The sequence below is a fragment of the Molothrus ater genome, chromosome 10 (assembly GCF_012460135.2).
Source record: "Molothrus ater isolate BHLD 08-10-18 breed brown headed cowbird chromosome 10, BPBGC_Mater_1.1, whole genome shotgun sequence".
Lineage (NCBI taxonomy): Eukaryota > Metazoa > Chordata > Aves > Passeriformes > Icteridae > Molothrus > Molothrus ater.
Genome location: NC_050487.2, coordinates 15,936,056 through 15,951,882, shown reverse-complemented (window position 1 = coordinate 15,951,882; position 15,827 = coordinate 15,936,056). Strand labels below are relative to the sequence as shown.

At 49.1% G+C, this 15,827-nt stretch overlaps 2 protein-coding genes across 2 annotated transcripts; one reads left to right on the top strand and one right to left on the bottom strand.

Moving 5' to 3' along the window:
* Positions 1-599: 599 nt before the first annotated feature.
* DYNLT2B (dynein light chain Tctex-type 2B) lies at positions 600-5,725 on the bottom strand. Its single transcript, XM_036388754.2, has 5 exons — positions 5,602-5,725; positions 5,034-5,167; positions 3,358-3,427; positions 1,675-1,738; positions 600-1,054 (listed from the first exon to the last, which is right to left on the bottom strand). Exons 1-5 carry the CDS (start codon positions 5,676-5,678, stop codon positions 1,007-1,009), a joined length of 393 nt encoding a protein of 130 aa, XP_036244647.1. The 5' UTR covers positions 5,679-5,725; the 3' UTR covers positions 600-1,006.
* Positions 5,726-10,760: 5,035 nt separating this feature from the next.
* PDCD1 (programmed cell death 1) lies at positions 10,761-15,086 on the top strand. Its single transcript, XM_036388980.1, has 5 exons — positions 10,761-10,921; positions 12,890-13,222; positions 13,520-13,672; positions 14,229-14,263; positions 14,868-15,086. The coding sequence occupies exons 1-5, from the start codon at positions 10,813-10,815 to the stop codon at positions 15,084-15,086; spliced, it is 849 nt and encodes a 282-aa protein (XP_036244873.1). The 5' UTR covers positions 10,761-10,812.
* The last annotated feature ends 741 nt before the right edge of the window (positions 15,087-15,827 follow it).

Genomic DNA, 15,827 nt, shown 5'->3' with positions numbered 1-15,827 from the left:
CCGTGAGGAGAGGAGACTGATGAAGTCTTTTCTCTGTTCATCCAGTGTATGGATGAATCCGGTGTAAATTCCGGAGGTTCTGGAAGGAGGGAGCTGCCCTGCTTGTCCACACCGATGTGCAGTGCTTTAGCAGTGGCTCAATCTTTCTCCAGGTGAAACACCATCCCTTGGTCTCCAAACATCCACCCTCATATTCTGAAACAATTATAGAGAGATTGGGAAATCACTGCAGTATCTGCTGAAGAGCCTGAGGAGCAGTGATCACTCACAGCATCCATGGGTGCCAAATTGCACCAAACCAAGGAGCACTTACTGCAGGGAGGCGTTCTGGCAGTCACGGGGTGTGTGGGCTGCTGGCCTGACCTAATGTCCTAAATACCTCGACTTTCCATCAATTAATACCATCTCATGTGACACAGCTGGGATTCATAGCCCAATTGTTGTGGGAGTCATAGGAACAAATCTGGATAACCAGAATCAGAAATCAGCTTTATGGATTAATTTACAAAGAATTGTCAAAATGCTCACCTAAGAAATGCAGACAAGCTATCCAGGATAGTGCATCTTGTAGAGTGGAAGAGAATGCCACAAGAGAAGAATATTAAATACATAGATTTATTATGTTTTTTCTTATAAATATTTCATTAATTTCATAGAAATAAAAATAAAAGTAACAGAACCCTTTCGAGACAAAAGTTGAGTTTGCCTTAGAAGCAATGGCTATTGGCAATATACTTTTAGGACAAAACCAGCACTATATAAAAAACAAAGGGCCATTTAAATAAAGGACATAATAATAATAATATTAATATTGTGTTTAAAGCTATATAAATATCCACAAGGAAGAGGGAATGTTGTAGTGTGTAGCACAGGTGTAGGACGTGCTTCGTAGAGCAGTTAATTGTGTTATGTACTAAAGGAAGAATATGATGTTTTTGTACTTAAAAATTAAATACTCCAAAGCATTCTCCCCAACGTCCATCCTTCTGTGCAATGTTTGTCACCTTCAGTAGTAGAAGCAGCCAAATGCAGCCACCACACAAAACAGACTGTCCTGGGGAAAACAGAGAAAGGCTCTGTGTTAGTCAAGGCAAGCTTTTTTTATTCTAGTGGAACAGGCAAACATCAGGGAACATTTAGACCAGATCATAACTGTATGGTAATATATAGCAATTTTCTGTCTTTTATTTAAGTTTCTTATTCACCTCACTTGTGGTGTAACCCAGTTGAGTGCATCTGAATGCCAGAAGCACCTCAATTTCATCCATCCACACACACACAGGTATCAGGTGTCAGTTTAAAATAAAATAATAATAAAGTAAAACCTTGACTTTGGCTCAGTCCTGGATTTCAGTCATGCTCCATGACTGCAGTTCAGCAAAGTATGTAAGAAAAGACTTTGTCTCTTGTGCTTTCTCTCCCCACCAGTAAATGGTGTGACTACAATGACTTTTGTACTGTACTGTGTCACCTACTCAGGGGAGAACTTTTACTATGTTGGCTGTTATAGTTAAGTATGTTTTGTCAACAAGGATGTAAAACAGGCTGTTTCAATAATCTTGATTCCTTCCTTCTAGCAGTTGTTTCTTTTCTGCTCCATATTTAAGGTCACTCTGCCTCTCATACAAAAGCAAGTAGCCTTGCACTTCCCATGAGAATCCAGCCCACACTTACGTTCATGAACACGTCGTGAGCACAGCTGTCAGTGTCAGCGTCCCAGAAACATCGTGCAGCCATGCTAGACAAAGGAGCCAGACAGGGACATTACCCAGAGTTCATGTGTAATGACCTAAGTGATCACAGATACTTCCCTTGAATACAAAACTGAGCTTGCTTTAAAGGTAATGGCATTGGGAAGTATGCTCCTGAATCCCAAGCCTAGTTTTCTACTGCTGAATTCTACCACATGCTGTAATCCCCTCTGTATGTGCTCCACTTTCAAACTCATCAGCTCTCAACCCTGCCACCTTCCCTGTGCAGCAGGGCTAGAGATCTCATTGCTGTGGTGCTTAAGAATCTTTGACTTCTGGCCTATGCATATCAGGGGCTAATTTAGCTTATTTGTTCTTGTCCTTCACCTCCTGCACCCTCATGGCACATACTCCCAAGTTATTTATAGGGAGTTATCGTATTCCTTGGCAGATACCATGAGACCACAACCTCTTCAAGTCTTTTTGTATCTATACCCTCTGCTCCCTGACTATCCCGATGGACTTCTACACCCAAGCCCTATCCTGAGCACAAACAACCAGACCATAACAGGATATTGCATGGGAGATCTTGCTGCTGCCTTGTCTAAAGGCATTGACATTCCCTTTTCTCTGCTGCAAGGCTCCCACTCCCTGCCTGCCCCAGTGAGCCTCAGCTGACAGGATTCCTTTTGGGACACAGTCCCATCATGTATGAATGACTGTACTAAGGTGTATTTTGCATTAAGGATGTCAGTGATTGTGTTTCAATATTGCCTCCTGTCTGTTGCAAACTGGAAAATTTCAACTGCTCTGTCAGCCTGTGTGGCTGGACTTCACATTTCAGATCAGACCACCTGAACACTGAACTGTTCACCCTGGCACAGTGCTTGTGGAGCAGCCTGCCTGCAGACAGACATTCCTGACAAAAGCCTGAGCAGCAGGTACAGGTACTCCTCTCTGACCTCCAGAACAGGAAGGCAGCAGATCTGATTACAGCTCTGCTGCACTTATCTTCTGCTGGAGTACCAGGCACAATAATAAAGATAAGCCCAGAAGATAAAGCATATAAGCCTTGTGAGCTGCTCCCTTTTGTCTTCTCCCTACCCATGAGTAATGGAAAGCTACAGCCCACTATTGCAGCCAAGAGGAATTCTTTCATCTGGCTGCAGGCATCTGGAGCTGACTGCAAGTGCTCAGCACCCACATGGGAATCTAGGCTTGGTTCCCATGGCAGTATTGCAGTGGGATTATAGAAATTGAAACTTCTGAAAAATGTAAATGAAGTGCTTATGGAAGCTTTCTGGCTTTAGACAGAAGTGAGTTACCACGGCTTTTGTGCTCTAGCGGGGCCTCAGGAATGGATGAGGGGTGTACCCTAATTCATCATGAATACAACACAAAATGCTTCTACCACACTCCTCAAAAATGATTTTCAGCATTTCAGCTTGCTAAGAACCACTATAGAGCCAATTATCACTGGCTAATTCAACCAATCACAACCTAAGCACTCAAGTTGCCACTAAAAGGGAAAAGAAAGTGATTTACACTTCATCATCTGCAGACAGATCTTTGTAGCAAGGGAAGTTGGAAGCAGCTTCCAAAGGAAAAAACTACACCTAAACCCAGAAAACATGCTAGAAATACAAATAGAAGATGCAAAACTTACTTCACTCCTTCTCCTCTCTGCTCTCCAATGACAACCTGCACCACCATCTTGTACCTGTCAAATCCCTCCTCTGGAAAGAGAAAAAAATAATAGTGAGAGTAATAACTTTTTAAAAATATGAGCCCAAGACAGGACCCTGAAAGCTAAAGATTTCTGGCTACAAAGCAAGTGGCTGTACAAGCCTATGCAAGTACCCAAGTGGACAGACTGCCTTGCAAAGCTCCATTTTCCCAGTATGGAGTACCATGGTTTTGCTGGAGTTGAAGAGTGAACAGAGTAGTTGGCATCCATCAGAAGATGCATCTTAAGGCACTGGACACCCCTGAGCAGATACACTGTGGGTCAGCATTCTTCTTTGACAACTTTCAAGAACTGGCCACATGGAAAAAACACAAACAAGGCTGCTGGTGGCCAAAATGCAATTTGAAAAAAACTGTCTTATTTTAAAACTGTTTGATGCAAAGGTATTGTGAGATTCTTCTGCCACACAGGTGTTTCCTTTGCTCCTGAGTGGTATAAAAGGCCACATAATAGCTGTGTTATTTTTGTGTCTTCAGAGATATGCTATTGTTTCACAACAGTAAAAAGTAAAAAGTACCTCTGGGGCACAGGCCAGATCTAATCAGGCCATGGCAATGTTCCAAAAGCCAAATCAGAACAAGCATGTTTGAAATCAAATATAGATCCCAATGCCTGTTTTCAACAAAGCAGTGTCCCGGGACGACTCCAGCACTCTGTTTCCACTGGAGGACTGAACACAGCAGGCTGGCTCTGCTAACATCCAACACGTCAATGCTTATCAGAGATGCCAGCTGATAAGAGTGGCCACCCCGGGCCAGCCTAGCTTCAGGCTGCTGCCACTGTGGTTACACATTACTGAAGCCAAGCCCTGTGTAGAGGAGCTCAGCGTGAACACGTGCAGGGACTACAGCTGCTGCTGCTGGCTTTGAAGCAGATGTGTAATTCTGGGAGAAGCACAAATGCACGGCTCCTGCCGAGGGTGACCGCGCGGCTGTGCCACCACGGCAGGCCAGCCCAGCAGGTGGAGCACCAGCGTGTCCCCAGGAAGAACGGGGAGAAAATGTCCGTGGCAGCACACACATCCACATACTTATTCCAGCACAAAACTCAGGAAACACCTGCTGGTGCCTGCACTTTTCTTCTTGAACTCGAAAATGCTGGAGGGCATCCTGTGCAGCAGCACAACCTTTTTCCAGAGCTGTGAGGCTGTAGTCACACCCCTCCTGGGCTGACTGCTCCTCTCTCCCTGTTCCCTGTGCCCCCTGAGCCTTGTTCTGATCTCCACTGCTATTCCAGCTCTAATCTAACTCACAGCAGGAAAAGAGCAGGAATGGTTCTGTTTATAGAATCAAAAAGCAATGAAACATCACTTCTTTCTTCTCTCTAATGCAGCTGCTTTCCCCCTGCAGACCCTCCAAGTTTGACATCACACACCTGCCAAGTTATACGAAAACAAATCTTGTCTGCTTGAATTAGATCTCCAGTTCTGCAGGCAAGGAATGCACATATATAGGGCAGACTGCTTCATACCAGCAGACACGAGTCAGGCAACGGGGAAGGAATACATTTCAAGAATAAAGGAAGAAAGAGGGATCACGTCAAAAGGGAGAGGACATGGCAAGAAAAGAAATTACATCCCCAGCAGACCTCCTTACCTTTCAGTCTGTCTTTTATTGTGTCTGATAAAGACTTTGTAAGCTCAGGCATTTCTTCTGGTTTGTACTGTACATCGGTCAGCTTCTCCTTCAGTATCGCACGGATGCATTCTTTTACTGTGGAGGACTTAAATCTATCATGGCAAAAAAAAAAAAACAGTAATAAAAAAAAAAGTGGAAAACTTCGCACACAATGTGTAGAAACACACGCAATGCCACTCCTGGGAAAATACAGCTTTCGTGTATTAGAGAAAAGTGATAGATGAAAAAAAAGCTCCACTAAAATGGAGATATTGCCAAAAGCCAAACACCTATCAACAGGGGTGAAACCAGCCGCACTGGAAGTTGCCCCTCCAGCAGCACCCCCCACTCGAGTGGGTGTAAAGCTGGTGTGGGAGCCCGGTGCCCCCCAAGCCCTCGGTTCTCCCCATTCCCCACACCCGCTCTACCTCACGCCCAGGGACGCCCTCCCGCCATTCCCATCGCAGCTCCACATTCCCACCGGGGCCCACCCGCCCCAATCCAAAGTTCCCCATCGTGCTGGCCCCTCTTTCCCCGGCGGCCTCACCGGTGCTGGAGGCTGGGCCGCAGGCTGTACGTGTTCTCGGCCCTCTCGGCCCCCTCGTCCGGGCCCAGCTCGCCCATGGCCCCGCAGGCCCCGGCGTTGGTTACCGGGACAACCGCGGCGCTTCCGCCGCCGCTTCCGCCGCGCGGCACCGCCCGGGCACGGCTGCCCGGGGTGCGGTACTGGGCTTGGAGTGTGTCCCTGCAGCCTGGGGTGTCATTTTGTACTGGAAAAGAAAACAAGAAAAAGAAAAAGAAAAAGAAAAAGAAAAAGAAAAAGAAAAAGAAAAAGAAAAAGAAAAAGAAAAAGAAAAAGAAAAATGGAAAAATGGAAAAAGAAAAAGAAAAAGAAAAAGAAAAATAGAAAAATAAAAATAAAAATAAAAAGAAAAAGAAAAAGAAAAAGAAAAAGAAAAAGAGAAAAGAAAGAAAAAAGAAAAAAAGAAAAAAGAAAAAAAGAAAGGAAAAAGATATAAAGAAAAGAAAGAAAGAAAGATATAAAGAAAAGAAAGAAAGAAAGAAAGAAAGAAAGAAAGAAAGAAAGAAAGAAAGAAAGAAAGAAAGAAAGAAAGAAAGAAAGAAAAAGAAAGAAAGAAAGAGAAAGAAAGAAAAGGTGGTTTTTTTTTTGCAATAATACTTGTTAAATTAAGTAGTTGGTAAATAAGTGTTAAATAATTGCAGGCTGTAAAAATTGTAAAATTTTGCAATGGCTTGTAGAAGATGCTGAGGTGCTGGAGCAAGTCTAGAGAAGGGCAGTGGAGCTGGGGAAGGTCTGGAGCACATATCTTGTGAGGAGCAGCTGAGGGAGCTGGGGGTGTTTAGTCTGGAGAAGAGAAGGCTCAGGAGGGACCTTATCCCTCCCTACAATTCCCTGAAAGGAGGGTGCAGCCAGGCGAGGGTCAGCCCCTTCTCCCAAACAACCAGCAACAAGATGAGATGGCACAGCTGTTCCAGGGGAGGTTTAGGTTGGACATTAGGAGGAATTTCTTCATCATAGAAAGGGTGATTAATATGGGAATGGACTGCCTAGGAAGATGGTGGAGTCACTGTCCCTGGAGGTGTTTAAGGAAAGACTGGATTTGGCACTTAATGCCATGCTGTAGTTGTCATGGTGGTGTTGAGTCATAGGTTGGATGTGACGATCTCAGAGGTCTTCCCCAGCCTGATTCATTCTGTGATTCTGTAAGTAAAGGGTTTGAAGAGGTTGCTGCCTGGGCTGTGGCTGGAGGTATGATGGGGAGAGAGCGGGGTAAGACAGCCTGGCCTCACTGGGTGCTTCCCTGGTGCCCTCCTTCTGCCCCAAACCAGCCAGCAGCCACAGCCCCGGCACTCAGCCTTGGCCAGGGCTTGGAGGCTCCCTTCCTGCCTCTGTACAACACATCCCAGACATCAGGGAGGAGATCCCAGCCTTGCTTCTTTCCTCCAGCAACTTCTTCAATCCTCCATAAAGGCCTAAAATTCTTGCTCCCCAGAATCCTACCCCTTGTGCCCTTTTCCCTGCCCATAGCTGGTGTGTGTCAGAGGGAAGGCTGCATGTGCTGCAGCCCCTGCTGAGAAGCTGACATTCTGTTTCCTCTGCAGGTTATCTCGAAGCAGCGATCTTTGCGATCGATTGTGCTTCCCACGTGCAGCGGATGACACGGCTGAGAAAGGTCCCTGTGTGCCTCACCCAGCTCCGAGTGGAAACAGTGTGAAGGCACAGCCAGTGCTGCTGTGGAGTGATGCTGCTGCCCCAGATGAGAGGCGGGAGTGGGCCATGAACTGTGACAGGGCTAGGTGTGCCTGGAGGTGTCCCTCAGGTACAGGAGGTGTGAGGTTGCCCCAGGAGGAAAGCGGGATCACTGCCAGAGTTTTGCTTGGGATGCACAGGCATATCCTAGCTGGTGCCAGATGCTGCCCCAACCTGCTCTGAGCATGGATGGGTTGCTGAGACCCTGAGCAGCAGCAGCTCATAATTTCCACAGACTTTACCAGCACCTCTTGCTAGAGATGGACCGTCAGAGTCCTTAGTACCACTGGGCTGGGTGTCAGCTCTGCCCGCCAGCAGGAACACTCACTGCCATGCTGGAAGTGACATAGGTCCCTTGCCATACCCATGTGTCACCTTCCCATCACAGTTACCATTGCTCTGCCCAGGCCCCGCTGGTTTCTGCTTGTTAAGGAACAGTTTTGTGTCTCTGTTCCATCCCTGTACTTACTCACTGCTTACCGCTGCTTACTCACAACCACAGGACGCTGCCTGTCCCCACAGGGTCAGATGTTGCTGCTCATGCAAATCGTTTGCAGAGACCTTCATAATTTCTGATAAGTATCTGAAAGACCTCAAGATTCTGTATTTATTTGCAAACACTATTAACCGTTTCCTCCTCTCACCCCAGCCACTCAGCTGCCTGGGTCAGACCCACAGATGTGAATTCAGTTAAACCGCTGGGGGAAGGATCTTTGGAACATGTGGGCTTCTCTTCCTCAGCATCTTTTTGTGGCAGTTTGTGTTTCCTCTTTCACCTGGGAAGCAATGCTTTCCCTGGACTTCAAGGTCACGCACCTCTGGGCTTCAGTCAGCTCCATCAGAGATGTTTGATCACAGCTTTCTTTTTCATCCAGTTTTTCAGTGCTCCTTAAATACCCCAGCTGCTTTTAAACCATTTTGGGGCTGACTCTCTACCCTTTGAGGTGAGTGCTCAGGTGACAGCTGTGTGCTGCAGCAGTGATGGCTGCAGAAGACCAGGTCCTCCTCTGGGTCTCAGATAGAACTCACCAGCTTCTGGCTGGAGAAAAACAATGACATTTGTGCTCCAATGAACTGGTGTGACACGTGCTTGCTGAAGTTGCTGTTTCTTAGTTTTAAATAACTGTCTTCTCACTTATTTCTGCTTGTCCTTACTTTTTAGACTTCATTTTCATCTTTTGGTGGACAAATAGAAAAGGACTGTCCTATGCAATTTGCCATGCTCCAACTCACAGAAAGAATTTATATTTTTTTAAGCACCAAAGGACCTTTTTATGACCTTGTCAGCAAACTCCAAGATGTACCATCTACCCCATTGGGCTGGGGCAGATTTACCAGCACAAGAAGGGAGCTGCATCATGGTTGGAGCCAGGCTGTTTTCCTTCATGCTGGACAACTTGGTGGAGGAGCCAGGGTGAGCTGTGCTGGTCTGGCAGGCTGCAAGCAGGGTTCAAAGCCTGCCTGAAGCCCCAGGGCTGCTGTGGGGCTGGGGCCGTGCTCCTCTGCAATGCTGACACCTGAGCTGCAATGCTGACACACTTCACGTTCCTCCACAGCAGCTTCCTAGCAGCTTGATCTTTTCTTTTCTTTTATTCTTTTCATCACCATGGGTTTTTGTTTCAGAGAAAAGGGCATCTTGCCATTGTTAGTTTCTCACGGACACAGCAGCCTCCTCGCCCTGGGTACCAGTTTATACCTATTGCAAGTGTGCATTGGAAAGTTTGAGCAATTTGTGCTATGATTCTAATCAGCCCTCTGCTGCTGCCACACGGGGTGGGGAGGATGAGCCAGTTTTTCCTGCCTATCCCCCTGGCTTGCTAAGTTGTGATGTTGGTAGTGATATCCATCACATCTTCCACTTCTAGAAACCAAAACATGTGGCAAGTGCCAAACAAGCCTCCCCACACCTGGCTCAAGTGCCTGGTGTCATCATTTGGGGACATAAAGCCTCAAGGTGGAAAAACGTCCTTGCTGTCAGTTTCCTTATTTTCTGGGGTTCACTTCAGCTTAGTTTAGTTTAGTCAGGGTTTTTTTAGTGGGAATCTAGGAAATTATGAAGGAAGAGGTGATGTCCAAGTCAAAACCCACGTGCACCATTGTACATGATGGAGAGCTCTTCCTTTTGCCACCCATCCAGGCAGCATGGTGGCCTCTGGCCAGGTGGGGTAGAGAGGTGACAAGGTGGTCACAGCACCCAGTCTGGCTCTGCAGCTCAAGTAGTACCAGCAGCTCATGAGAAAGGAGTGATGCTGCAAATGTCAGGAGGAGACTGAAAAGAGGACCAAGACAGGCTGGACTGAGCCACCGTCCCAGGGTGAGCCCTGTCTGCCCCAGCTCAGAACCCCCTCCTTGGCCATCCCAGTTTGGCCATCCTTGTGGTATGGTGTTTTTGGCTGAACCTGATGGTCCTAGAGGTCTTTTCTAATTTTAATGATTCTATGATTTCATGATTCTATGAAATTAGGGGTGGCTGCCCCAGCCCACTCGCCTGCCAGGGACGTATTTGAAAGTGATAGGTGAGCAAGCCCCAGCCCCACAGCTTGTTTGTGGAAGCTTGGAAAAATAATGAAGTCATCATTAGAATCACATCCTTCTTATTAATTTTCAGTTACTAATTTTCCCCTGACACTTCCCAAAATTGTGGGGCACCGAGGCTGTGTTTTAGAGAAATGGAAGAGCGTGCTTTCACCGCTGGTTATTTCCTTTGCCAGTATTAAGTCAGTGTGGTGAGAGGGGAGCATGGATGGCAAAAAGTTACAGAAGTCTTCTGCCTCAATAATAGCACCCTGGCCCTGGGCACCTACCCTTGCTCTCTTCAAATCTGAGAAGAAAAACACCTAAGGAGGCAAAACTCATCCTCCTCCCCCTCCTCATCTCCCAGCTATCCCATCCTGGTGGGAGCAGCCTACAACAGGTGTCCCATGGCTTCTCAGACCCTGTCCACCCTACAGGGAGTCCCATGGCTTCTCAGACCCTGTCCACCCAGTGCCACATGTCCCACAACCCCACTGCCTTGGGCACCCCGTGGGAGCACCTGTGGATGCCTGGGAACCCAAGATGACTTTTACTTACAGGCCAGGCTCAGAGCTGAGGACATGTCCCTTGTGGTCCCTGCCTCTTCCATCCCTGGAAGCTTTCCCCAAAAAGGGGTGCAGGCTCAGAACAGCTGTTGTATTAAGCTGTCCCCACTGCTTGGCAGCTGGGTACCTGCATGGGCACATGCCAGGAGCGTGCAGGGAGGGGAAGGGGCCAGGTCTGGCTCAGCTGATCCTTGCTTCTGTGGGGAGGAAGCTGGGGGCGGGAGGCAGCCCGGGTTTCCCTCTGGGGCAGAGATGGGTACGTTTCATTTCCACCCAGCCCTCGCTGTGTACGACAGAGAACAAACTGCCTGCTGTGGGGAAGGAAGCACGGAGAGAGCCGGGAGCGGCACAGCGCACACAGCACAGCACCTCCCTCCTGCCTGGGCGGGGGACACAGCAGCTCTGCATGGCTCCAGGGGCCTCAAAGAAGTCGTGGAGCAGTGTGGAGGTGGCCCTGGTTGACCTCTGTGCCATCCTGCTCTGCTGTGGGCCGATGCTGACCTGCTGCCGCCGGGGTAGGTACAGGAGTGTGGCAGGCTCACTGGCATGGCCATGTCGTTTGATGCTGGTGGAAAATGTCTAAGGGCAGGGAGCTTTGTAGTTAAAAATTAGCTCTGGCATCAAGAAGGCAGAAACCTCAAAGCTTTTCGGTATGTGCAGCTGAAGCAAAGGACTTGGGGATTCTTGGGGCAGAAATGGGATTAAAGGATGGAGAAGAGGACAGGACACCAGACTGTATTGTGACACGGTGACAGTGGTTGGAGCTTGGTGTTGAACTTATGGATTTGCCAGTGGGGTGTGGGGTTTTCTTTCTAGCTCTTGTGGCTTCAGTTTGTGCCCTTGGGCTGCAACTCCTGGTTTGGACTTGATCCTGAGGGATCCAGGGTCCTTGCTCTGGGTGAACTTTGTGGGAGAAGGAGAGGTTGAATGGAAGGTGTGAGTCTGGGCAGGGTCAGTGAGAGCTCTGATGAAGCTGTGTCTCCCTTTCCTTCCAGCCCGCTGTTTCTTTGGTGGATTAATGTATTTTTTGCCTAGAGGGTGGGCAGAGGGCTGGGTGTCCCTTGGAGCAGATGTTACCTCTGGAGCTGGGAAGATACAGGAAAACGTGTAAACCCAACATCTACTTTCAGAAGTTGTCTGAACGCTTCATTCATTGTTGGCAGTGGCACTGGTAGGAAATAAAGCCCTGAACCTGCCAAATATTTCCTGTTAAACACAAGAAATCCAAAACATGGCAGAAATCCCATCTCTTGGTGTGGACACTGCCACAGCCAGTGCCACCTGTGGGAATTGGGGCACTTCTCTCCCTCTTCCTGTTTGGTCTCAACCCTCATTTCTCAACTCAGTTTTCCATCTGATCTTGTATTTATTCACAGAATTTCCAGGTTCCTTTTCTGGTTGGTGATGCTGAGGTTATGGTCCTAATGGCTTCAGGGCAGAGTTGGGGGACGGGAGGGACTTTCTGACTCTGTGTGCAAGCCCTGGGGCTGCTTTCAGTGGTGAATTCTAAAAGGGGAAGGCAAATTTCCTTTGACACACTTTTCAAAGCCATAGTGGTTTGAATAGCTTGGTTGGGTGACCCTTGTGAAAAAGGCTTCTTCCCACTTTTCATTGTTCTGAACAGAAATAATTACAGCAGCTGTTCTGCTGTGTGGGACTGGCTGAAGGAGGACACTGTGTGCCTGGCCCACGTTCACAGCATTCCCACCACGCAGGATGGATGAACCCGCCGGAATAGTGGGCAGGGAAATGAGGGGAAGCAGCAGGGCTGGTGCTAAAGCAGAGGAGCCTGTGGCTGTGGCTGGCTGGATTCTGTGTTGGGAACAGCCTGGCAAGCCCAGCTGGAGCCCCGGGACCTGGCTGCCCACGCACACATAAGGAGAGGACAAGCCCCTGGAAAGGGATGGCACTGTAAGCTCCAGGTTGTTCTTCCTTGTCAGGTGGTCTCAGGCTGGAGATGACAAATACTGTGCCATGGGCAGCCCCTGCCTGCTCTGAGCTCCCAGCATTGTGTAGTGGAGAGAGCCAGAGCATCCCAGCAGGCAGCCAGGCATGTGATGGGCTGCACCACAGGACACCACTGCCCCAGCCTGGGACTCTGTCCTTCTGCTCACTTTCAAAGTCAACCTCAGCTGGAGAGATGATGACTCAGACATGAGCATACAGCATATATTTAAAAATAATACAACCCCCAAAGTCTGTTTTCCCTGGTACAGGTGTTCAGTTCTAATTTTAGGTAGCCCAGAGCACAATTTGGTCTGCTGAAACTGTTTCACAGTACAGTTGCTACCTCTGAGAGTCCCTCTCCAGCCAGCAGGCATACATTTGGAATGGCAGAGACATGGAGTGATGTACCTGCCCATGTCCCAGAGTGATGATGTGGACTGGGCTTGCATCCCTGGCTCCCACACAGGGTATGGCTGTTTCTGAGACCTGTGCCTGCTGTAACCATGTCTGCTCCTTGTATCCTCTCTCCCAAACAGTGACCATCTCCCCAGCAGTGTTAACTCTCTCTGAAGGTGACAAAGCCACTTTCTTCTGCAATATCTCCATGGAGAATGACTCTGGTTCAGAGTACAGCCTCAATTGGTACAAGGAGACCAACCACAGCCAAGCCCAGAAAACTGCTGAGATCAGCCGATACAAGCCCATGACAGAGACAGAGAAGTACCGACTCATCAACCACACTCCTGTCTTTGAGATTGAGATCCTGAACCTCCACCAGAATGACTCAGGCTCCTACTACTGTGGACTGATCACCTTCTATGAGCCTGATAAAGTGATGGAGAGCAAGAGGGCCCAGCTGATAGTCACAGGTCAGCCTGGGGGCTGAGCTGATGGGGATGGGTCCGAAGCCTGTTGTAGCACCAGTGGTTAAGGCAGGCAGTAATCTGCTGGCAGAGGACCTGACATGGGTCAGGAGAGCACAGCCCTGCCCTGTCCTGTCTCCTTTGCACCCTGGAGGACAAATGGGACTATGGCAGCCTACCTGGCACTGAGCCCTTTCTGAGGACAGCCTCATGTTCCCCTCGTGCCTTTCACAAGGACTGGAGAGGCCATGTTACACACCTGACCTGCTGTTTTGTTCCCCCTTTTTTGAATGCCTATTGCAGCAACCCCCCAGGTGAACGCTACTGACGAGCCGGAGATGGAGGAAGGCACCCCCTCAGAGCACATCAAGGCCATGCTCCTGGGCATCCTCCTGCTGGCTGGAGTGGTTGTGCTGCTGATCTTCGGCTACCTCACCTTCACATACAGGAGAGGAGGTATGATTCCCCTGGAGGCCACGCAAACCCAGTTTGGAACCTGGGGTCAGCCAGATGTCTGCAGCTGCCTGGGGTACATGGACTGGTTCAATGTGCTAAACTCAGCTGTGGCATGCCCCTGTGGGACAGATATCTCCATGCTGGGAGGAGAGGGGTGCTTTGAGCCCCGCTTGCCCTTTGTAGAGCCCCCGGACCATGTGCAGTGGCTCTACATCACTCGTTAATGTTGTGCCTTAATGGTGCACTCGAATCCCTCCCATGCACCTTGCCCAGGTACCTTTGGAGCACCTCACCCTGCTGCAGCACAGGGCATCACCTCAGAAATGCCACAGGCACCCAAGGACTCACAGAGAGTTCTGCTGCACTCCACTAATCCCAAATCAAACCCTAGACTGTGGGCTGATGTCTCACTTGTCCTCATAATGCTCAGGGTGTTAGGCCCTGTGGACAAGGAGGATGTGTGGTGAAAAGATTGTGGTGTCCAGTGCTCTTGAGTGGGGCTGGGCCAGCTTACACGGCACACAAACCCATTCTAATCAAGTGTGTTACTTTGCAGATGTGCAGAAACCAGCGAGTGAAAACATGCCAGTGGTGAGTTTTCTGCCTCTGTCACCCTGCTGTGCTGCAGGAGAGCACTATGGCATCACTGGGGCAAGGAGGGTGCTGGGCCTTCCTTTATCAGCTCTTCACAAGCATCTCACGTCTGTCTTCTCTGCTGCTGCTTGATCTTTTCTGCACAGCTACAACTGCTTTTCTGCACCTGGAGCAGCACAGCCCCCTCACAAAATCAAAATAAAACTACCTAAGATAGGATGTGACTCTCTAATCCAATTCTTCTTCAAAGCAGGCTTCTCTTTGAGAGTGGATTGTGTTACTGTAGAGAATGGGAGGATGTTTCCCTCCAATGTATCAAGATAAAATTTATTTTGCTGCAGCTGGTGCCTGCTTTCCTCTCTCTTTAGCCAGGCACCTCTAGGAGGGATCTGTTTCCATCTTCTCTCCCAAACCCATTCATTAGGTGGCTGAAGGGAGTGAGTAGTTCTGCCCCTGGTCTGTGCATCTTTCTGCTGTGTATCACTCTCACTCTCCCATGATGCTTCAGAGCTGATTTTGGCACTTGCTGTAAGAATGGGCTTGTGGTGGGGATGGTGGGTACCTCTGGAGGCTGCACCACCACGATGAGGTTACCTTGCAGAAGGAAGAGAAGCCCCCCGAGGTGTTCGTATCCACAGTGGACTATGGTGTGCTGGAGTTTCAGCGGGACCAGCACAGCCCAGTGCCCCCCAAGACTCAGCCAGCTGAGCAGACTGAATATGCCACCATCATCTTCCCTGAGGAGAAACCTGTCACACCAGAGCGCGGCAAGAAACACCGGGAGGAGAGGACACGACAGCTGCCATCACAGCCCTGCTGAGGGTCAGGGTCCCTCCTCACCAGGATGTGGGCATGAACAGGCTGCCCCAGCCCCTCAGTCTGGGAAAATCCAGCATATCAGGACTAAAGCAACGGAGATGCTGCTGCTGGAGTCAATATTGAACAGTCCTGGCCACAATGTTGTTGTGTCCATGGGGTGGGTACCACAGGATCAGGAAGGTCCCCTGCTGTGCTCCATGTGCTGCCTCTTCACTCAGGGCAGGCAGAATGGGCTGGGGCAGAGCAGTGATGCCAACAGGTCTGTCCCAAAGGTGACTTACAGTATTCTACCTCTACCCAGTGCTCTCTGGAGTAGCCATGCTGCTTCCCTGCCCTAGGTCTGAGCCAACTATCAAAGCATGACTGTTGAAGAAAGTGCTGGAGATCAGAACTGGAGTGAATCCTGTGAGATGCTGCTCACAGGAGCCCAAGGCTTCTTGTAAGCTTCTTGCTCGGAGCAGAGGCTGCCCTATGTACTGCTATTCAGAAATCCCTGGGAAGCAGGCAGCTGGTCTTCTGCCTGTCTCCAGGCATTTTCCTCCTCTACATGAGGGGTAATCTATCCCTGTGTCCCTCCCTCCCCAGGTGGGAGTCAGATATGGCCATGGGGGTGAATAAAGAGTTTTGCATCCAGGAGTTTGTTAACTCGTGATGGCAAGTGCGTGGGCAGGCAAATAACGGCTCTTGCAGTGCAGGGCAGAGCTGGGAGGTGGCAGCATCTGTTGTGGTTCCTGGGCCTCTC

What these genes read in the sequence shown, in the direction of transcription:
- DYNLT2B (XM_036388754.2), bottom strand. Translation starts at nt 5,678, where the DNA reads ATGGGCGAGCTGGGCCCGGACGAGGGGGCCGAGAGGGCCGAGAACACG. An exon ending in CAGAGAGGAGAAGGAGTGAA is followed by an intron (nt 1,739 to 3,357) that starts GTAAGTTTTGCA and finishes TCCTTTGTCTAG; the next exon opens with CATGGCTGCACGATGTTTCT. An exon ending in CTCACGACGTGTTCATGAAC is followed by an intron (nt 1,055 to 1,674) that starts GTAAGTGTGGGC and finishes TGTTTTCCCCAG; the next exon opens with GACAGTCTGTTTTGTGTGGT.
- PDCD1 (XM_036388980.1), top strand. Translation starts at nt 10,813, where the DNA reads ATGGCTCCAGGGGCCTCAAAGAAGTCGTGGAGCAGTGTGGAGGTGGCC. An exon ending in GCTGACCTGCTGCCGCCGGG is followed by an intron (nt 10,922 to 12,889) that starts GTAGGTACAGGA and finishes TCTCCCAAACAG; the next exon opens with TGACCATCTCCCCAGCAGTG. An exon ending in GGCCCAGCTGATAGTCACAG is followed by an intron (nt 13,223 to 13,519) that starts GTCAGCCTGGGG and finishes TGCCTATTGCAG; the next exon opens with CAACCCCCCAGGTGAACGCT.